Here is a 16,302-nt window from a genome sequence, read left to right on the forward strand (position 1 = left end):
GCCCTGTCAGCCACCATTTTGCTGGGCAGTGCGGGGTCTGGAGTCTCCTGGGGACCCAGGGCTGCCCCTGCCCCCATCCATGCCCCAGGGCTGGGCCCCCGGGAGGTGCAGGGAACATCTGAGGCCAAGTGTGTGTCCAGCCAGGGCAGGAGTCGCCAGACCGCCCTTCTGGGAGGGAGTCGTAGGAGGGGCGCCCAGCCAGAGCAGGAGGGCTGCCAGGAAAAGTCGGGAGGCCAGGCACATCTGCATGGGACTGCCACCTAAGAGGGAATGGCTGGCAGCCCCGGCAGGGAGCATTGGGGGAGAGGGAGGGGGGCACATCCGCTGCTCAGGAAGAAACACGGGGCTGGCCTTTGAAGGAGGGACGGGATTCTCACCAGCAAAGAAGGGAGAGCAGGGAAGGGGCTTTCCAGGCCAAGGGACCCACAAGTAAAGGCTTGAAGGAGCAGGGGTGTGGGGGGTGGGGGGGGCACCTGCAGGTTGTCCCCAGGCAAGAAGGAAGCCTCACAGTGATGCTGGTCAGCCACCGATTTCCCCCACACTATCTGACCTTGATGTGTGCGCCTCCAGATGAACATACAGCTTCTACTGAGGGGGTCTCTGGGGTCCTCGCCCACAGCCGGGAACAGCAGCCCTCAGTGGGAGTAACGGTGGTGGGAGAGGGTCTGGGGATGCTGGTGTGGCTGCAGCCTTGTGCAGAGACACATCCATGTGGACCTTTCCTGTTGCAAGTGACCCAAAGTGACTCAAGCAAAAAGGGCCTGATGAGCTCATAGGGTTGAGCAGTCCCCCCAGGGCTGGCTCGGTCCTGCCTCGGGATCAGATTCCTTAGGGGAATCTTCGGGGTGCCTGCTATGGGGGGGGACGGGGTTCTGGGTGGCCTCGGCATGGGGTTCAGATATGACAGTCCCCACTTGCTCCGCAGTGGACATGCTCTTTGCCTCCTGCTCAGTGGAGTCCTTGTTAGTTGTGTGGTCAAGTCCCCAGCCTGGAGGGTGCCTGTTTGCTGTGTGTTTTTGTTCCTTAAAGGGCCAAGCCCTGTGGGCTGGTTGCCTCATGGAGAGAGCTGAGCCCAGAACAAGATGCCCGAGGCTCCTGGGGCCTGGGGCCAAGAGCTCGTTAGGACTAGCTGTTTCCCTCTAGGGACTAGGGTGCCCTTTAAGTGACACCCCCTTTTCTTTTTGCTAAATATCAGATAAAAGGTGCAAAATAGCGGTTAGTGCCTCTAAATACTTCCTTTGAGCAAACTCGGAGGACCGGGCCATGGGTTTAATCATCCAAGAACACACCCAAGGGTGCGTCTCTGTATTCACTCTCCTGTCATCCCCGCGGAGCCGGAAGGCAAGCTGGAAATGTTTCCAGTGGTGGGGCACGTCCCACATTCTTCTGGGCTGGAGCTGGGAGGTGAGCCAGGAATGGTCTAGGAGGGGCCGTATCCCAGCAGGACAGGAGGGCCCCTGATGTTTTTATTTCAGGGGAGAGAGCTTTATTTTTAATATAAAAACATTTTATAACTCTTGTAGAACTCCAGAAAAATGCAAAGAAGAAGGCAAACATCACACGGAATTCCCCCACCAAGTTATAACTCCTGTGGGCCCCACGCTGGTGAATATGATTCCGGAGATCTCTTTTGGCACAAATACCCAAAATCGCTGAATTCCATTTTTGATGAGTAGCTTCATACTGTTTATGGAATTTGATATCAGCTTTTTAAAAAAGATTTTATTTATTCATTTATTAGAGTCGGGGGTGGGGAACGCGAGCACAAGCAAGGGAAGCAGCAGAGGGAGCAGGAGAAGCAGGCTCGGTCACGTTGTTGACTGTTGCTCCCAGAATGCTTAGCTGACTCTGTCCTTCATTTGCTGACTATGTTTCAGGCCCTGAGCTGGGTCCTGGGATGTGTGAAGAGCAGACACGGGCCTGAGCTCTGCCCTCCCAGACTCAGTCTGATGCAGGAGGCACAATCAACCAACTGATAACCCAAATGAGTCTGTGATAAGGGTTCTAAAGGGGAGGAACACGGGCCATCAACAGTGGTAAAAGTTAACTGGGAAAAAGGAAGTAACTGGGTAAAAGGAAGTGTTGTGTTGGGGTGTGTGTGTGTGTGTGTCCATATATGCCTGTGTTTAAGGTGAGGGAGACCCACAGGAAGAAAATTCCAGGAAGAGCAGCCAGTATGTGCAAAGACCCTGGGGCAGGAAGCCACAGGAGCTCTTTGAGGAAGAATTTTAGGAGACTAAGGTGTCTGTACTTGAGCAGGGTGAAGGTAAGAATGGGGCCAGGTCTTGCCGGTCCCAGGCCACGTTAAGCAGTTTGGATTTTAGTCTTAAGGACAATGGCTTTTAATTTGAGGGGCTTCCTGATCAGATTTGTAATTTGTAATTCAAAACAACAGCGAGGCTGCACCGTGAAGCCCAGCCTGGTCCTGTGGGTGCAGAGAGACTGGGAAGCAATGGAGTCATCCTGGCAAGAGATGCGGGCATCTTGGACAGTGTGATGGCAGTGCCGAGGCGCGCAGTGGGTGGATTTGGGGTTTGGGCACTATTTGGGACGTCAAGGTGGCAGGACTGGGTCATGGGTCATGCAGTGTGGCAGGGACACATTTAGAGTCACTACAGGGTGCTGGGATGGGGTGGTGGCTGTGCTGGTGGCCCCTGGATGGAGCGGGATGTGCCGGGACCCTAACGATCACAGACACGATGAGGCTTGGCTGGGGGAATTCAGGATGCTTAGCCTGGCAAAATGAAAGGGCCTAATAGTAGCCCGTAGCACAGAGCCCGTAGGTATTCTGTGATGTTGGTGCCATTTGGGGGAAGAATGGCAGTCCTCCGCAGCTCAGGAAGTGTGGTTCCAGGGACGTGTGGTCAGAGGAACCATGTAACCCCGATGGGCAGGCAGACTTCCCAGGAGACCCATCGGGGGCCTGGCTGAGTGCCATTCCTGAGATCCAGGGCTCTCTGTCCTAGAGGGTCTGGCCCCTGGCTCCTGTACCAAGGACCTGAAGGCCTCATGCACTGGAGGCTCTCACATCCTTCCTGCATTTGGATGTTACCCTCTGAGGGTCTGCTTCCAGGAGCTTCTAGGAATGGAAGGAGCCTTGACTGTCCCTGGGCAGAATCAGATATCCTGGGGCCACTCCCTGCACATCTCTGCCCAGCACTTGCCAGAAGACATCACTGTTCCGTTCACACACCAGTGTCTTGTTGCACGAGGGTGGCATCCCGGGGAAGAGAGGGCAGACTTAGCATCAGGATGTCCTGGCGGGTGTGCCCCACTCCTCAGTCCACACTGAGGGACATTCTGCTGCATAGCTAGGACGCTTTATCAGCCAAGCCTTCCAGAGAGACAGAGCCAGTGGGAGATAAAGAGGGGAGCACACAGACACGGACATGGCCGTTTATTTTCGGAAACTGGCTTGAGTAGTCATGGGTGCAGGCAGGTCTGAAATCTGTAGGGCAGGCTGGCGTGCTGGAGACCCAGGCCCAAGCTGACACTTCGAAGCAGAATTTCTTTCCCAGGAAGCAGGCAGGTTTTGCTCTCAAGGCCTCCAGCAGATGGGATGAGCCCCCCTGCCCCGTCCCTGTTACTGAGGCTAACCTTTACTAACATGAACCACATCTACAGAATGTCTTCCTAGCAGCCCCAAGACTAGTGTTTGGCCAAACAGCTGGGCACCATGCCTGGCAAGGCTGGGACAGAAAGGGTAGTTATCCCGGGAAGCCAACGAGAGAATAGGAACAAAAGGGGCTTCTCGTCCAGCCAGGGACCTGGGGGCTGGCCCAGGGAGTCCCTGGAGGACCCTCCAGACTCGCCATCTCCTCTCCAGGGTTTGCAAGTGCTCAGGTCTGCAGGAAGGGAGTCTGTGGCTTCTGGACTGCCCCCACCAGACCTTGAGGCTGAATGCACTCCTGAGTTTGCCCCAGCAGTAAGAACCCAAGTCAGAATGCGACTGGAAAGGAAGGACCCTGCAGTTAAGAATGCGTCCTTTATTTAAACTCATCCAACCGGTCCAGTGAGAACCTGATAGACTGATGGCAGCAGCCGAGAGCGTGCCCAGCACATGGGCGTGGGCTACACCAGAATCTGGCATTTCGGGGGCTCCCAGGTCGAAGGCTGAGCAGTGCTCCCAGACCAGGCCGAGGGGCAGGGATTGCAAGGGTGGAGGATGGTGAGCGAAGAGGGAACCGCAGGGAGAGTAGGGTAGGCAGACCCCATGGAGAGGGGAGGAGGTTGGGAGACAGTATGACAGGGATGGGGGGAACAGACATTTGGATTTAGGGATACACGTGACCAACCCAGATTGTCCCTGGAGGAGGGAGGAAGGGAGACTGGGCTGAAGGGGCAGGCCCATGCCCACCCTCGTGGAGCTGGGAGCCGGATGAGGTCATCAGTAACCAGGTCAGCAGGGGCCTGATTGGCTAAGGCAACATGGGAAGGCTCCCTGGAGAAGCGACATTTGAGCTGGGACATGTAGGATAAGAAGGAGCCATTGTGCTAAGGGAGAGAAAGCACTGCAGGCCTTGGGGTGGCAAAGATCCTGACATGTTCTAGAGGCCCCTTGGAGCAGAGTGGTGGTGGGAGAGGTGGGGGACACCTGATCGTGGTGCAGGGCCTCGAACCACTGGACAGCATGTCACTCCACCTGGCGTAGCCTGCGTCCCCTCCCTGCCACATGGGCTCTGGGAGGGCTCACGGGACGGTGGGTGGAGCATTCCCAGCACTCCCCAGACATAGGCCAAGCTTCACAGATGGTGGGGGCCATTGTCGGGATGATGGTGATAAGCTCTGTTCTCCTGTGAAAAGCGGCCCCTCGCTGGCCCAGGAGAGGCAGGCTGAGGAAGCCTGTGGCCTGAACCCCCTACCCCAGCCCTGGGCTGCCGACATGGGTGCATGGGCTGGCCTTGCCTCGTGGGATGGGCGGAAGGAGCGGCTGAGGGTCAGCCGGGCCCCTCCCAGGAGAACCACTGAGCTTAGAGAAGTGAGGGGCTGCTGGAAGTGCCCGGCAGGGTGAAGACCACAGGAGGGCAGGCTGGTCACAGTGTGGGGCAGAGGGGGCATGGCCCCGAGGGGGCTCTCTGGCCACTGGGCCCCCTCCAAGCTCCCTGGTCCAGACCTGCAGCTTCCTGGCTGTGTGACCTTGGGCAAGGCCCATGCCCTCTCTGAGCCAGGGTTTCCTGGGGCAATAAAAGGAGGGGAATCTCAGGATGTGAGGATGGCAGCAGGTGCAGTGAAAGCTTTCAGCTCAGGCTGACCCACGGTCCTTGGTCGGTGCAGGAGAATTGTGCAGTTTGCCTCCCGAACTGGGGTCCTGGCATGGGCCTCACTGTGTCCACGGAGCTCCCTGACACTGGACACCAAGACTGTGTGAGAGATGTGTTTCTACTGGGATGGGCAGCTTCACCCATGTTACCCAGAAAAATCTGGGGATATCTGCCACCAAAGAGATAGCTTGGATGGCCAGGCTTCGGGATGGCAGGCCTGAGTTGGGCCCTCGTTCCATGGGAAGCTCTGGGCATCTGCCGGGCTGAGCCGCACAGTGGTCTGGGAGTGCAGTGCCCTGGGCCCCCAGGTGGAGTTCCAACGTGCCCTTTGCAGGCTCTGTGACACCGAAGCGTCCCCTGCCCGCAGCTGGGTCTGCAGCCTTGCAGAAAGGAGGTGACTGTGGGAGTGCCCTGTGCCTCACACACCTACCATTCATGGCCCTTCTCTCTGTGGGAAGATGTATGCGCATTGGAGGTCGGGCCATCTCCTCGGATGAGCTCCTGCAGCGAGCAGGTGGCTGGTCCTTATGACTCACATGTTCGGGAAGCCTCCACCAAGGGCACCAGATCACAGAGTGAAGTCAGAGGTTCATTTCCCTCAGAAAACCCCCTTCTAGCCCCAAGAGACTGGCAGAAAGATCATTAATGCTTTTTAAGGCAACGAGGCTTCTGGGTCACAGGTGTCCCATCAACAGGCCCCTCCTGGGTCATCCCATAGCCCTCACAGGGACCCAACTCCCTAACTCTGCCCTCAGTGACATCACAGCGGCAGCTTGAAACCGGGGCTAGTGTGAGAATGAGGCATGGGGACTCTGGGAGCTTGTGGCGAGGATGCAATCAGGAGAGGCTTCCTGGAGGAGCCGAGGTCCACGGCCAGGTCTGAACAGTGAGCACATACGTGAGTATGCCACATTGAGGAAGTGGTCTCCCCAGGGGCACTTCTTGGGGAGCCCAGTGCACTCCAGGAATGAGGCTGTGTCAGAATGAGGCCAAGACACCCCTCTACAAAGGTGCCCCACCCTGGGATTCCTCCCTACTCACTCAGGAAGGAGCTTGGCCATGCCTGACCTTGGCAAGCACCTGGGGGTTGGGCTGCCCCTCCTCCTGGGGAGGTGGGGCCCGGGGAGTCGGCCTGCGGCCAGAAAGCTGGCTTCAGCCCCTGGGGTGAGCTGTGTCCCACGTGTCCTACCTGCCATGGGGCACGGGGTGAAGGAAGATACCTGAGTAGACTCAGGAGACCACTTCTGCAAGGTGGCAGGGGCCCTACATGCTTTGCTGGGGGTCTGCTGACATATGACCCCTCGTGGGCAAGTGTCAGGCAGGGACCTCCCGCCCAGGAGACAGGCCCCCCCAGGACTCTGGTCCTGGCTCCATCCTGATCCAGCTGTGCCGCGTGACCTAACTTGGGTTACGATTCTAGAAAATGGGAAGAAGCACATCTGGGTCTTCTTGTGCTCTTCCACCTTTGGAATGTCAGCCCCCTCCGCTCACTGCTCAGACCTGGCCATGGATGGCGGCTCCTCCAGGAAGCCTTTCCTGATTGTACCGTTGCCACAAACTCCCAGAGCCCCCAGGCCTCCTTCTCACACCAACCCCAGTTTCAAGCCCCATGACCCTGAGCAAGTTTATCTCGAATGCCTCAGCTGCTTCTCACCTAGGTGGCAGGGGAGACGCATCAGGGTAAGCTCCCCTCTTTCTCCTAAGCCCACCCTGCCTTCCCTGCTCACAGTGGGCTCCTGGAGGCAGCAGGAATGCGGGACCGCATCATCAAAATTAAGTACACATCGCACCTCGGGCCCCCACAGGGAGCCCAAAAGGCGGGAGCCAGCCTTGAATCTCTTTCAGGGCTGGATGGGGCCTCCTGCCCAAGGACAGGCCAGCCACCTCCAGCAGCCCGCCTGTGTTCAGGCACTGGGCACGAGCACCACACCAGCTCCTCTGGCCCTCTGGCCTGCCCGACTCTCTCTTGCCACTGCTCCACCACATGTCCCCAGAGTACAGGTCCTGAGGGTGCGCCTTTCCATGGCCACCGGACCTGGGCTTTGTGCAGATTTCCGATGCACTTCCCAGGCCAGCTTGGTCCCGAAGGTGCAGGTGAGCTGCGTGGGACCTGCAGGGACAGGGCTCTCTGCCCCCCGGGCTCCCCCAGGACATCTCCCAGCTGCCACAGTCCCCTCTGCCCTGGGTGGGGTGGTCCCCTAGGCTTGAGCACACGGCACTGTCCTCCCACCACTGGGGTGTCATGCCTCCCGCTCATCCCCCTCCTGTGTATCCCCAACCTGACGACCCCCTCAAATGGCTCAGCCTGGAGGTCCCTGCCTACTCAGCAGGGCCACCTGGGGGCACCTCTCGGGTCATCCACTGAGGACAGCAATGAAGAAAGTGAGACGCCCTCCCCCGACGCCAGCTTCGGGCTCTGGACAGTCCCTGGATCCCCTGCACGGCTGTCTGCTCCCCCAGGGGCCTGTGATTCCATCCCAGCCAGGCTACTGGTTGGTGCTGAGAGCAGGGGACACATTTTGGCTCTTGTCCTGTCCTCTTCACGTTGCGGTTGCCCCACGGTGATGGGGAAGGTTGTGATTTGGTACCTAGAAGTGGGGTGCTGTTGTCTGATGACAATTCCTTGTCTCCATGGACTGGCTGTGAGCCCCATGGCATGCTGGTGTCCATGCCGTGTGGACGGTTCATTTCTGCGGCCGCCAGCATCTCTTCCTGTGCTCAAGCTCAAGAGAGCGAGGGGGCAGCCAGCCCCTTTCTGGCAGAGTCTCGCTTGATGGGGTGTTGTGTGTGTGTGTGTGTGTGTGTGTGTGTGTTTCTGTGTGTGTCTATGTATCTGTGTGTGTGTGTTCTGTGTCCGTGTGTATCTATGCATCTCTGCGTCTATGTGTGTCTGTGTGTGTGCTTCAGGGTCTCTCTGTGTCTGTGTGTGTGTCCACGTACTTGTGTATTCGTGTGTCCATGTGTCCGTGTGTGTGTGTCTGTGTGTCCATGTATGTGTCTGTGTCTCTGTGCGTGTCTGTGTGTCTCTGTGTGTGTGTGCCTGAGTGTCTCTGTGTCTGTGTGTGTGTGTGTGTATGTGTGTCCGTGTGTCCGTGTGTGTGTCTGTGTGTCTGTGTGTCCATGTGTGTGTCTCTGTCTGTGTGTCCGTGTGTCCGTATGTGTGTGCACATGAACGCACCGAGTATTCGGGGCCCCAATTCAACCAGGAGGCCCTTCGGTGACTCACGGGAGACTGAGTGCAGTCCTGGGTTCCCTCCTCTGGATCATGCCGACATCCGGCTCTAAAACCCGCTGCCTGCCGCACAGATCTAGGGACTTTTGTGAAGCCACGAACAGTCGGCATGGGTGTCTGTGCTTTTCCTAGTTCACCAAATGTCTTCACCTCTGTTTCTCTCCGGATCATCGCAACCCTTAGGATGAGTAGTTTTGTTTTAAAGTCAAGGAAACTGCATGGGTGGGAGTGACAAGAATTGTTCCCTTTCATTGTAAAATTCTTGTCACATTCATCCCGCGTGCAGCCACCTCCTCAATCAAGTTCTGGAATGTTTTCATCCCCCTGAAAGGAAATGCTGTCCCGTCGAGCAGTGCCTCCCCACTCCCGTCCATCCCCAGCCCCTGGCAGCCGCTTCTCCGTTCTTGGTCCCTGTGGATTGCCCCTTCCTGAAGCTTCGTAGAATCAGAACCACACAATCTGGGGCCCTTTGCGTCCAGCCTCCTTCCCTGGCCCTCCTGTCGCATGTCTTAACCGCGTTGCCCTGTGCATCAGGCCTTCGCGGCTTCTTATGGATGGAGTGTGCTCCACTCTGTGTGCACGGACCCTGCTTAGGCAGCTGGGTATTTCCGTGTTCTGGCCACTGGGAGTAATTCTGCAAACGGGGGTATGCAGGAGGACCCTGTGTGAGTCCTGTTCGGTCGGGCCCCTAAGCAAGTCTCTTTCTTTAGGCTCAGTGACCAGCGCTGCAGCATGGGAATAGCAGGGAAGCAGAGGGAACGCAGGGAACTAGATGGCCCCATAGGGCACATGGGTGGGGAGGGCCATGGCCGCCTGGACACCCATCCTGCCTGCAGACTGCCCAGCAGCACGGAGCTGGTCTGGCAGCGCGTTGCAGAGCTGCTCACTGCTCCTCTCTGGGTTTTCCTGTTGGTTTGCAGAGGCACCTGTCGCCCGAGGATTTCCAGGAAGTATTTGGGATGAGCATGGAAGAGTTTGACCGCCTGGCCCTCTGGAAGAGGAATGACCTCAAGAAGAAAGCCCTATTGTTTTGACTGCCACCAGCATGTGTGACCATGTGCACGCCCGGCGGCAGAGCACGGGACACCCGGCGAGAACCACAAAAACCCCTCCTATTGCACCTGGCTCTGGCTTCTCTGTGTCCACGGGGGGCGGGCGGTGGGCCCCTGGAGAGGGCTGGGCTGGAGGCTGGGCAGGAGGAGGTCCCAGAGCCGGTGCGACCTCTGTTTCCGCCAGCAGTGCTCCTGCCTCCGGTTCAGAGCCCAGATGCCTTGCTTTGCACGGCTCCTTCCCCACTGTTGCTTGGCGTTAGGGAGACGCTGCAAAGCAGTGGTCCCAGGAGATCAAGGGATATCTACACAGCGTGTAGCCCGCCTTCCCAAACCCCTGTGCGGTGCCCCAGCCCCCCGCACGAGGCCCTGGGGGCACAGAGGTGCCTGGGACTTGGGATTTCAGGAGGTTGGTCGATGACAGTCGCTGACACAATCACAGACGGATGGGCGTCTGGCTCCCAGGGTCTGCTCGCCCCCCACCCATTCGCTCAGCCCCCCACGCTGGGGGGAGGCATAGCCCTGCGCACAGACAGGCCATGCCAGGAAGGGGGCCGCAGAGCGCCCAGGGCTGCATGAACTCAAGCGTGGGGTGCACGATTTTTGCAACCGCTTGTGACGCGTCTGTTTTTAGGGACAAACGTCAGCCTGACAGGGTACCTTTGGCCGGGGCCCTCCGTGCACTGCATTTTTCTTCCGAATCATCCCCTAGATGCCTAAATGATATCTTTAAAGTAACACAGAAGTTTTTATTTTATTAAAGAGCATAGCCTACTTAAACATAAGACGACATATATAGAGTTCCCTTGTACGGGCCCGCGGAAGGGGAGCGCCTCCAGCCTTATTCTTCACTGTCCGGATCTGTATGTTTTTGCTTTTTGGTGGGCTCCTAACCCCTAGGGCTCCTTGCCAGTTTTCTTTCCATGGTCGTTGTTGTTGTTATTGTTGCTTTCTTTTTCACCTGTCCCACAGGTGCCCTGAAGGGCCTTCCTCGCCCATGTGATGCTGTCTGTACGTGTAGCCACCACTGTCCGCCTCGCTGTTACTCTCCCCATCTTGGAGAGAAAACGCCCTCTTCTGATGGCCAAAGCCCCAGAATAAAGGATTTCCATGCACCCAGCCTAATACCCAACGTAGCCCTTGCTGTGCCCGTCTTTCCTGCAGTGAAACATAGCCCCCCAGGGTTGAAGCCTCGTGCATGCCTACGTGGTCCCGAGACAGGCACCTGGCCGCTGGGGAAGGAAGAGAGAGACGCCACCCTCTTCTGGCCTGTGAGGTTGGCACAGGGTCCCGGCACAGAAGGCTAGCCACCCCCTCCCCCCCCCCCCAAAGGCGTCCCTATCTCTGATGAGGCACGGGAAGTGCTAACGCCTGTCACAGGATGCTTGTAATGTGGGTGGAGAGATTTATGAAACACTGGGAAGGTGTCACCCAAGTCTGTTCCCCTGTCTCCTGCGGAGCTGTGTCTTTCTGTGTGTCCTGGCCACCCCGTCTGTGAGTCAGCGTGACTCTGATCCCTCCAGCCCCACCACACACCCCGTTGCACACCGGCTTCCCACCAGCCCGGCTCGGCCAGGGAGGCAAGTTTCTGGCACCTGATACACTTCCTTCCCTTTAGCAATCTGAGCCCCGTGCAAATGGAAACCCCCGCTTTTTCATTAGTGCAATGTCCCGTCAGCTCCCAGGACAGCCTGGAAAAATAAAGGACGGTGTACCCTAATTCGTGAAAGTGAAAGCCACTTTGCCGCGTGTGTCATTTCTCAGCACACAGACCCCCTTCTGCTGATGGCGCATAAAGAGAGTTTCTGTGGAAAGCAGCAGCACCCCAGAGGGCAGGGGAGGCTTTCCGACCAAAGTCTTGACAGTGAGGAAGCATTCCTAGTGGCCGATGAAGGGAAGGGCATTCAGGCTGAGGGAACAGCAGGAGCAGACACGTGGAGCGGCAGTTAGCCTCCCAGGTTCTGGAAACTTCTGGAGCTGGTTATGGCTGGAGCACAGGACTCAGGAAGGGAAGAAAATGCAGGTTGGTCTCCCACGTGGGAGGGCTCTGCTGGTCTGCCCCACCATGGTCACCCCTGCTGTCCTGGGATTAAATGTTTCCTGATCTGTTTCAGCCTGCTCAGATTCCGATAACAAAATCCCATCAACTGGGTGGGTGTCTTAAATGACAAACCCTGATTTCTTATAGTTGTGGGATCTGGAAGTCCAAGACCAGGTGCAGGGGGATTGGGTTCTAGTGACAGCCTGTTCCTGTCTTGCAGACGCCTGCCTCTCGCTGTGTCCTCATTGGCGGACGCAGATGCTTTTCATCCAGCTCTTCCCCCTTCAAGGGTGAGGTTCCCTTGTGAGGGCCCCACCCTCGTGGCCTCATCACCTCTCCAAGGCCCCATCACATGGGGGCAGTTAGGGCTTCCTCATATGAATCTGGGGGACACAGACCTTATAGCCCCCTCTAGTCTCATCCCAGTGAATGCAATGGCTCTTGTGAACATTGGGGTATCCCCCCAGAAGGCGGGCCACACATATATTATCTGCCCATCTCGGTAAACGTCATGACTGTACGCACCCCCCCCACCATTATGCAAGTCAGAAGTGGGTACGCTTCTCTCCCAAGGACCACCCCCCAGAAGTCCTGGTTCCACGGCACATGTCCGTTGGCCTCTCTCCACTCCGCAGACATGGTCATGGGCTCATTCCCACCCAAAGCACTCACAGCCGGGAAGCTGGTACTCTAACCCAATGGCCCCGGGACACAGCATGCACCTGGCCCATCCCAGGTAGTCTGGGACACATGGTCACACAGACCGTACTGGGTCCACTCTCACACCTCCCTGGACAGACACAGCGGCTCCCAGCAGGCCGTTCTCAGCAGACAGCCAGGGTCCCCACTCAGCACCCCACTCCGCATGAGGTCTTGGGGTCTGTCCCGTATGTCACAGTCCTGCAACCTTTCTTTGAGTTCCCTAAGGGAGCAGGTCTTGAGCTTCCACATGGGCCCTTCTTCCTCCCAGGTGAGGCCCCTCTCTCCCTTCCCAGTTCAGCTCAGAAGTCGCCACGTCACACAAGCCCCTTGCCGGCTCTTTAGGGAATCCGCACCCCACCCGTGCCAGGATTCATCATGCCCGCCTGCTGTCCCCGTCCCCACACTGGCCTCTGTCTGTTGACTCTTTGCCTCCACCACCTGTAAAGCCGGGAGGGCTGACGGTTTTATCAACTATGCTCTGAGACGTGGTTAGAATACTTGATGAGACAGGGGCCCGTTGGGACACAGGGCTGACCCCAGGCTAGTCCTTAGTCCCCAGACTGCCCTCCAAAGGGGAAACCCATCTACTACTAAGTGAAACCTGGATCATTGCAGAACTAGTTCCCATCCCCGTTGTTTTCCCCTCCCCAACCCCCAAACCTTCTGGATGGAAGAAATCCTGGGGCCATGGAGGTGGCCCACCTGTGTTGCGAGTTCTGGCCCCCAGAACAGCCCCTCCTGGGAGGGGCACGTCCCTAGTGAGTGCATTTCCTGCAAATTTAACAAGGAAGGGTAGCAGAGCTGCCCTGGTGGCCCCGGAGGCTGCCAGGCGATTACCGAACTAGGTTTCGTGAATAATAGACGCTCCCTTTCCTTCCATCTGAATCCGGAGGTCCAAGGAATATTCCTCAGTTAACGGTCATTTCCGAGAGCTCCCTTTAGTGGCTGACAGCAATTCTCTCCTCTGCTCCTCTGGGATCCATCATTCCCTCTGGTCCATCCTGCGCTCAGGAGCCCATGGCAATCTCTCGTTAACGCACACGTGCCCGTGCCATCCTCTGCCTGGAGACCTCCCTGGAGGACCTCTGGGGCTGGTCCCTGACTCCTTCACAAGCATCACCGGGCCACGGACTCCCTCCCCAGACTCTTCCTTCCTCCTCCCTGATCGCTCTTATTTCTTAAGCAGTAGCCCCCACTTCCCTCCCACACACAATCCCCACTTCCCTTCCCCCCTTGGTAAAGGCTCTTTCCTCTGCCTGTAGTGCCCCACCTAGCAAACTCCTATTCATCCTTCAATACCCAGCAGAGACACTATCTTCTCTGCAAAGACTTCCATGATATGATCCCCTTCCCCAAACTGTTAACATTTTTCTTTCCATCCGATAGACTAGTTCGTCCACAGATCTTTGCTGAGCTGGGCATGACAAATCAGAGGTGAAAGAGACACCGTCCCTGACCTCAAGAACTGATCACAAACCCATGGAGGACATGTACTGTGGACTGAATTGTGTTCCTCACAAATCCACCCATAGAAAACCCCCAGTGTGACTATATTTGGAGACGGGGTCTAGAAGTAGGTAACTACAGATAAGGGTGGGGTACTGATCTGATAGGGCTGGTGCCTTGTAAGAGGAGGAAAAGAGTTTCCTAAAAGGCCCTGTGAGGGCACAGCGAGGAGATGGGTCTCTACAAGCCAAGAAGAGAGCCTTCACTAGAAACCAAACCTGCTGACAGGTGATCACGGACTTCCCAGCTTCCAGAACTGTGAGGAACAAATTAATGTTGTTGGAGCCCTCAGTCTGTGGTGTTTTGTTACGCAGTCCATCTGACAGATACGAAACGGTCAAAGGATGGGGCCACGGCAGTAGGGGTAGTGAGCTCTGGGAGAGTGAGGGAAGGAGACTAGCCAGAAGCAGGTGGGTGTGTGGGAAGGTTTTCTACACCAAGTACTGAGTCCAGAACAGTGAGTGGGAGTCTGAGAGAGAAAGACTGACGGAGCCTTGCCAGCTGAGGGCACAGCACATGCCGAGGTCGGAGGACAGGAAGCTCCAGGAGCTGCCAGTGTGGCTGGCAGGAGTAGGGGACATGCTCCTTTCTCTGTGCTCCATAGTAGCCTGGCTGGATCTGGGTTAGGACACAGTCACCATCAGCTCATAACTACCTGTCCCCGCCGCTGGGGAGATGCGGCCATGCCCTGCCTAGAGCTACTGGGCACACACCGTTCCCGTATAATGTGTTGGCACCGGGGCCAACACATATGTTGAGAGCATAAAGCTCTCAACCAGTAAGGCTTCCCAGGTCTTCCTCATTGACTGGGACAACTCTGAGCTCCTCCCCACTGGGACTGAACCCCCGCTGCTCACAGAGGCCACCTGCTCACCTCCTCGGGCTCCTTCCCTTCTTTCCCCGACCTTCCTTCCTTTGTCCCGGTGCTTCCTGGGATCTCCTCCAGCTTAAACGGCTTGTCCTCAGTCCTGGGTTCTGGGTCTACTTCCGCAGATGCCCGTCTCGCCTTCCCTCACCCCCCAGCCTCATCTATAGGGGTTAGAAAGATGTTATCCTTAAAACCAACCCAGAAACAAGTGCAACTGTCTGGTAATGGGATTGGGGCCATGGAAGGTGGGGAGAGGGGTCACCACCGCTTCTTTTGCCATATGGCAGGACCCCTACCCCACAGTCGAAGTCCCATGGCCTATCCAAGAAGCGTTGGGATAGGCTTGTTCTCTCTCTAGCCTACAGAGAACACTTTCTGCGTCTCATGATGGAATTTTCTGGAGGACCCACAGGAAGCTGCTGGTCTGCGGGGACTTGCAGCTCCCTCTTGAGACCCTCTGGCGGCAGGAAGAACGGCCATATCTTCCATCCTGTCTGAAATCACGGCTCCTGTGGACCTCCTGACTTAGGCTCCATCTGGCCCACCTTCCCTCAAGGGGGTCTCTCTCCAGCTGCCCTGGGCCACCAGCTCCAGGCGGGCTCCTGACGGGACCCCTGGCACCAGCGAGTCCCCAGGTGCATGCACCCCAGTGGTCTACCAGCTTTCGATCCTCAGCACGTCAAGGCTTCCAGCTGGCAAGGGCTGCCAGGAACCAGCTTTCCTGCCCCCCAATACTGCCCTCCATTTAAGATGCTCCCAGCAAGTCCTGTGAGGCTTCTGGCGACCAGGTGGGCGGCCGAGCAGTGCCTCTTGCCTGCCTGAATGCTTTCTTACCTTCTCTGCACTAAAACGCTTGGTGTCCTTCAAATGTCTCCAAGAGTTTCTCTGCCCTAGAGGAGTAGCTAAAAGGACAGCCTTTCAGCTGGGGCTTATGGTCGCTCTCTGGGTTCAGATGCTCTCCCAGAGGCCAAAGAGAGGCCCTAGCACTGTGGGGGGTGGGGAGGCATCTCTCATTACTTTGGGGGGTAAGGCCGTTCCATCTGTACCTTTATCTTTTTCAATGCTGACCAGCTATGATTTCTCCCAGATCCCCAGCTCTGCTAAGGGGCGGCCCTCAGTTGCCTTATAATCAAGAGGTCATCTTTTGGGCAGTGGGGTCACCCCCTTCTCTGGGACTTCCCAAATACACCTGCCAGTCCATTCTTGCCCAGAGCAGGACAGCTCTATTGGTTTCTCTGCCTCTCAACCCATGCACCCATGTCCTCTAGCCGCCTGTAAGCTTCCCTTCCAGTGGCTTCCCTGACCAACCCATGTGCTTTTCTCTGGGAAAGAAATTATGAGGTTTGCTCTCAAAGAACTATCTCCACCCTTCTTCCTTTGCCATGGGTTATCCCGTGGAGGAGGGGTTGGAGGGACCAGATCGGGGAGAGGGAGACTGATAAGGATGCTTTTGGATAATTCTGGGGACAGCTGCAAAGGCTGGGCGGGGCGGTGGGAGGATGTGGATTCCAGAAAGAGAGGCAGCAGGACCTGGCAGCTGGAGGTGGGGGATGGGGGAGAGGGCAGGACCCTGCTCCTTGGCAAGGGTGCTACTCATGAGTGATGAAACCCAAGAGGAACAGCAGGTCTGGGGTGTGGAAGGC

The 16,302-nt window shown here is 57.1% G+C and overlaps 1 protein-coding gene across 10 annotated transcripts in view; it reads left to right on the forward strand.

Moving 5' to 3' along the window:
• ABLIM2 (actin binding LIM protein family member 2) overlaps positions 1 to 11,277 on the forward strand; it is a 135,390-nt gene extending 124,113 nt beyond the window's left edge. For all 10 annotated transcript variants that reach the window (XM_047718767.1, XM_047718764.1, XM_047718766.1 and 7 more), the window contains one exon: positions 9,414 to 11,277. In XM_047718767.1, coding sequence (XP_047574723.1) covers positions 9,414 to 9,527 — 114 coding nt within the window. In that variant the 3' untranslated portion in view covers positions 9,528 to 11,277. The remainder of the gene's footprint in view (positions 1 to 9,413) is intronic.
• Positions 11,278 to 16,302: the final 5,025 nt, after the last annotated feature.

This window comes from Lutra lutra, chromosome 2 (assembly GCF_902655055.1).
Source record: "Lutra lutra chromosome 2, mLutLut1.2, whole genome shotgun sequence".
NCBI classification, from domain to species: domain Eukaryota; kingdom Metazoa; phylum Chordata; class Mammalia; order Carnivora; family Mustelidae; genus Lutra; species Lutra lutra.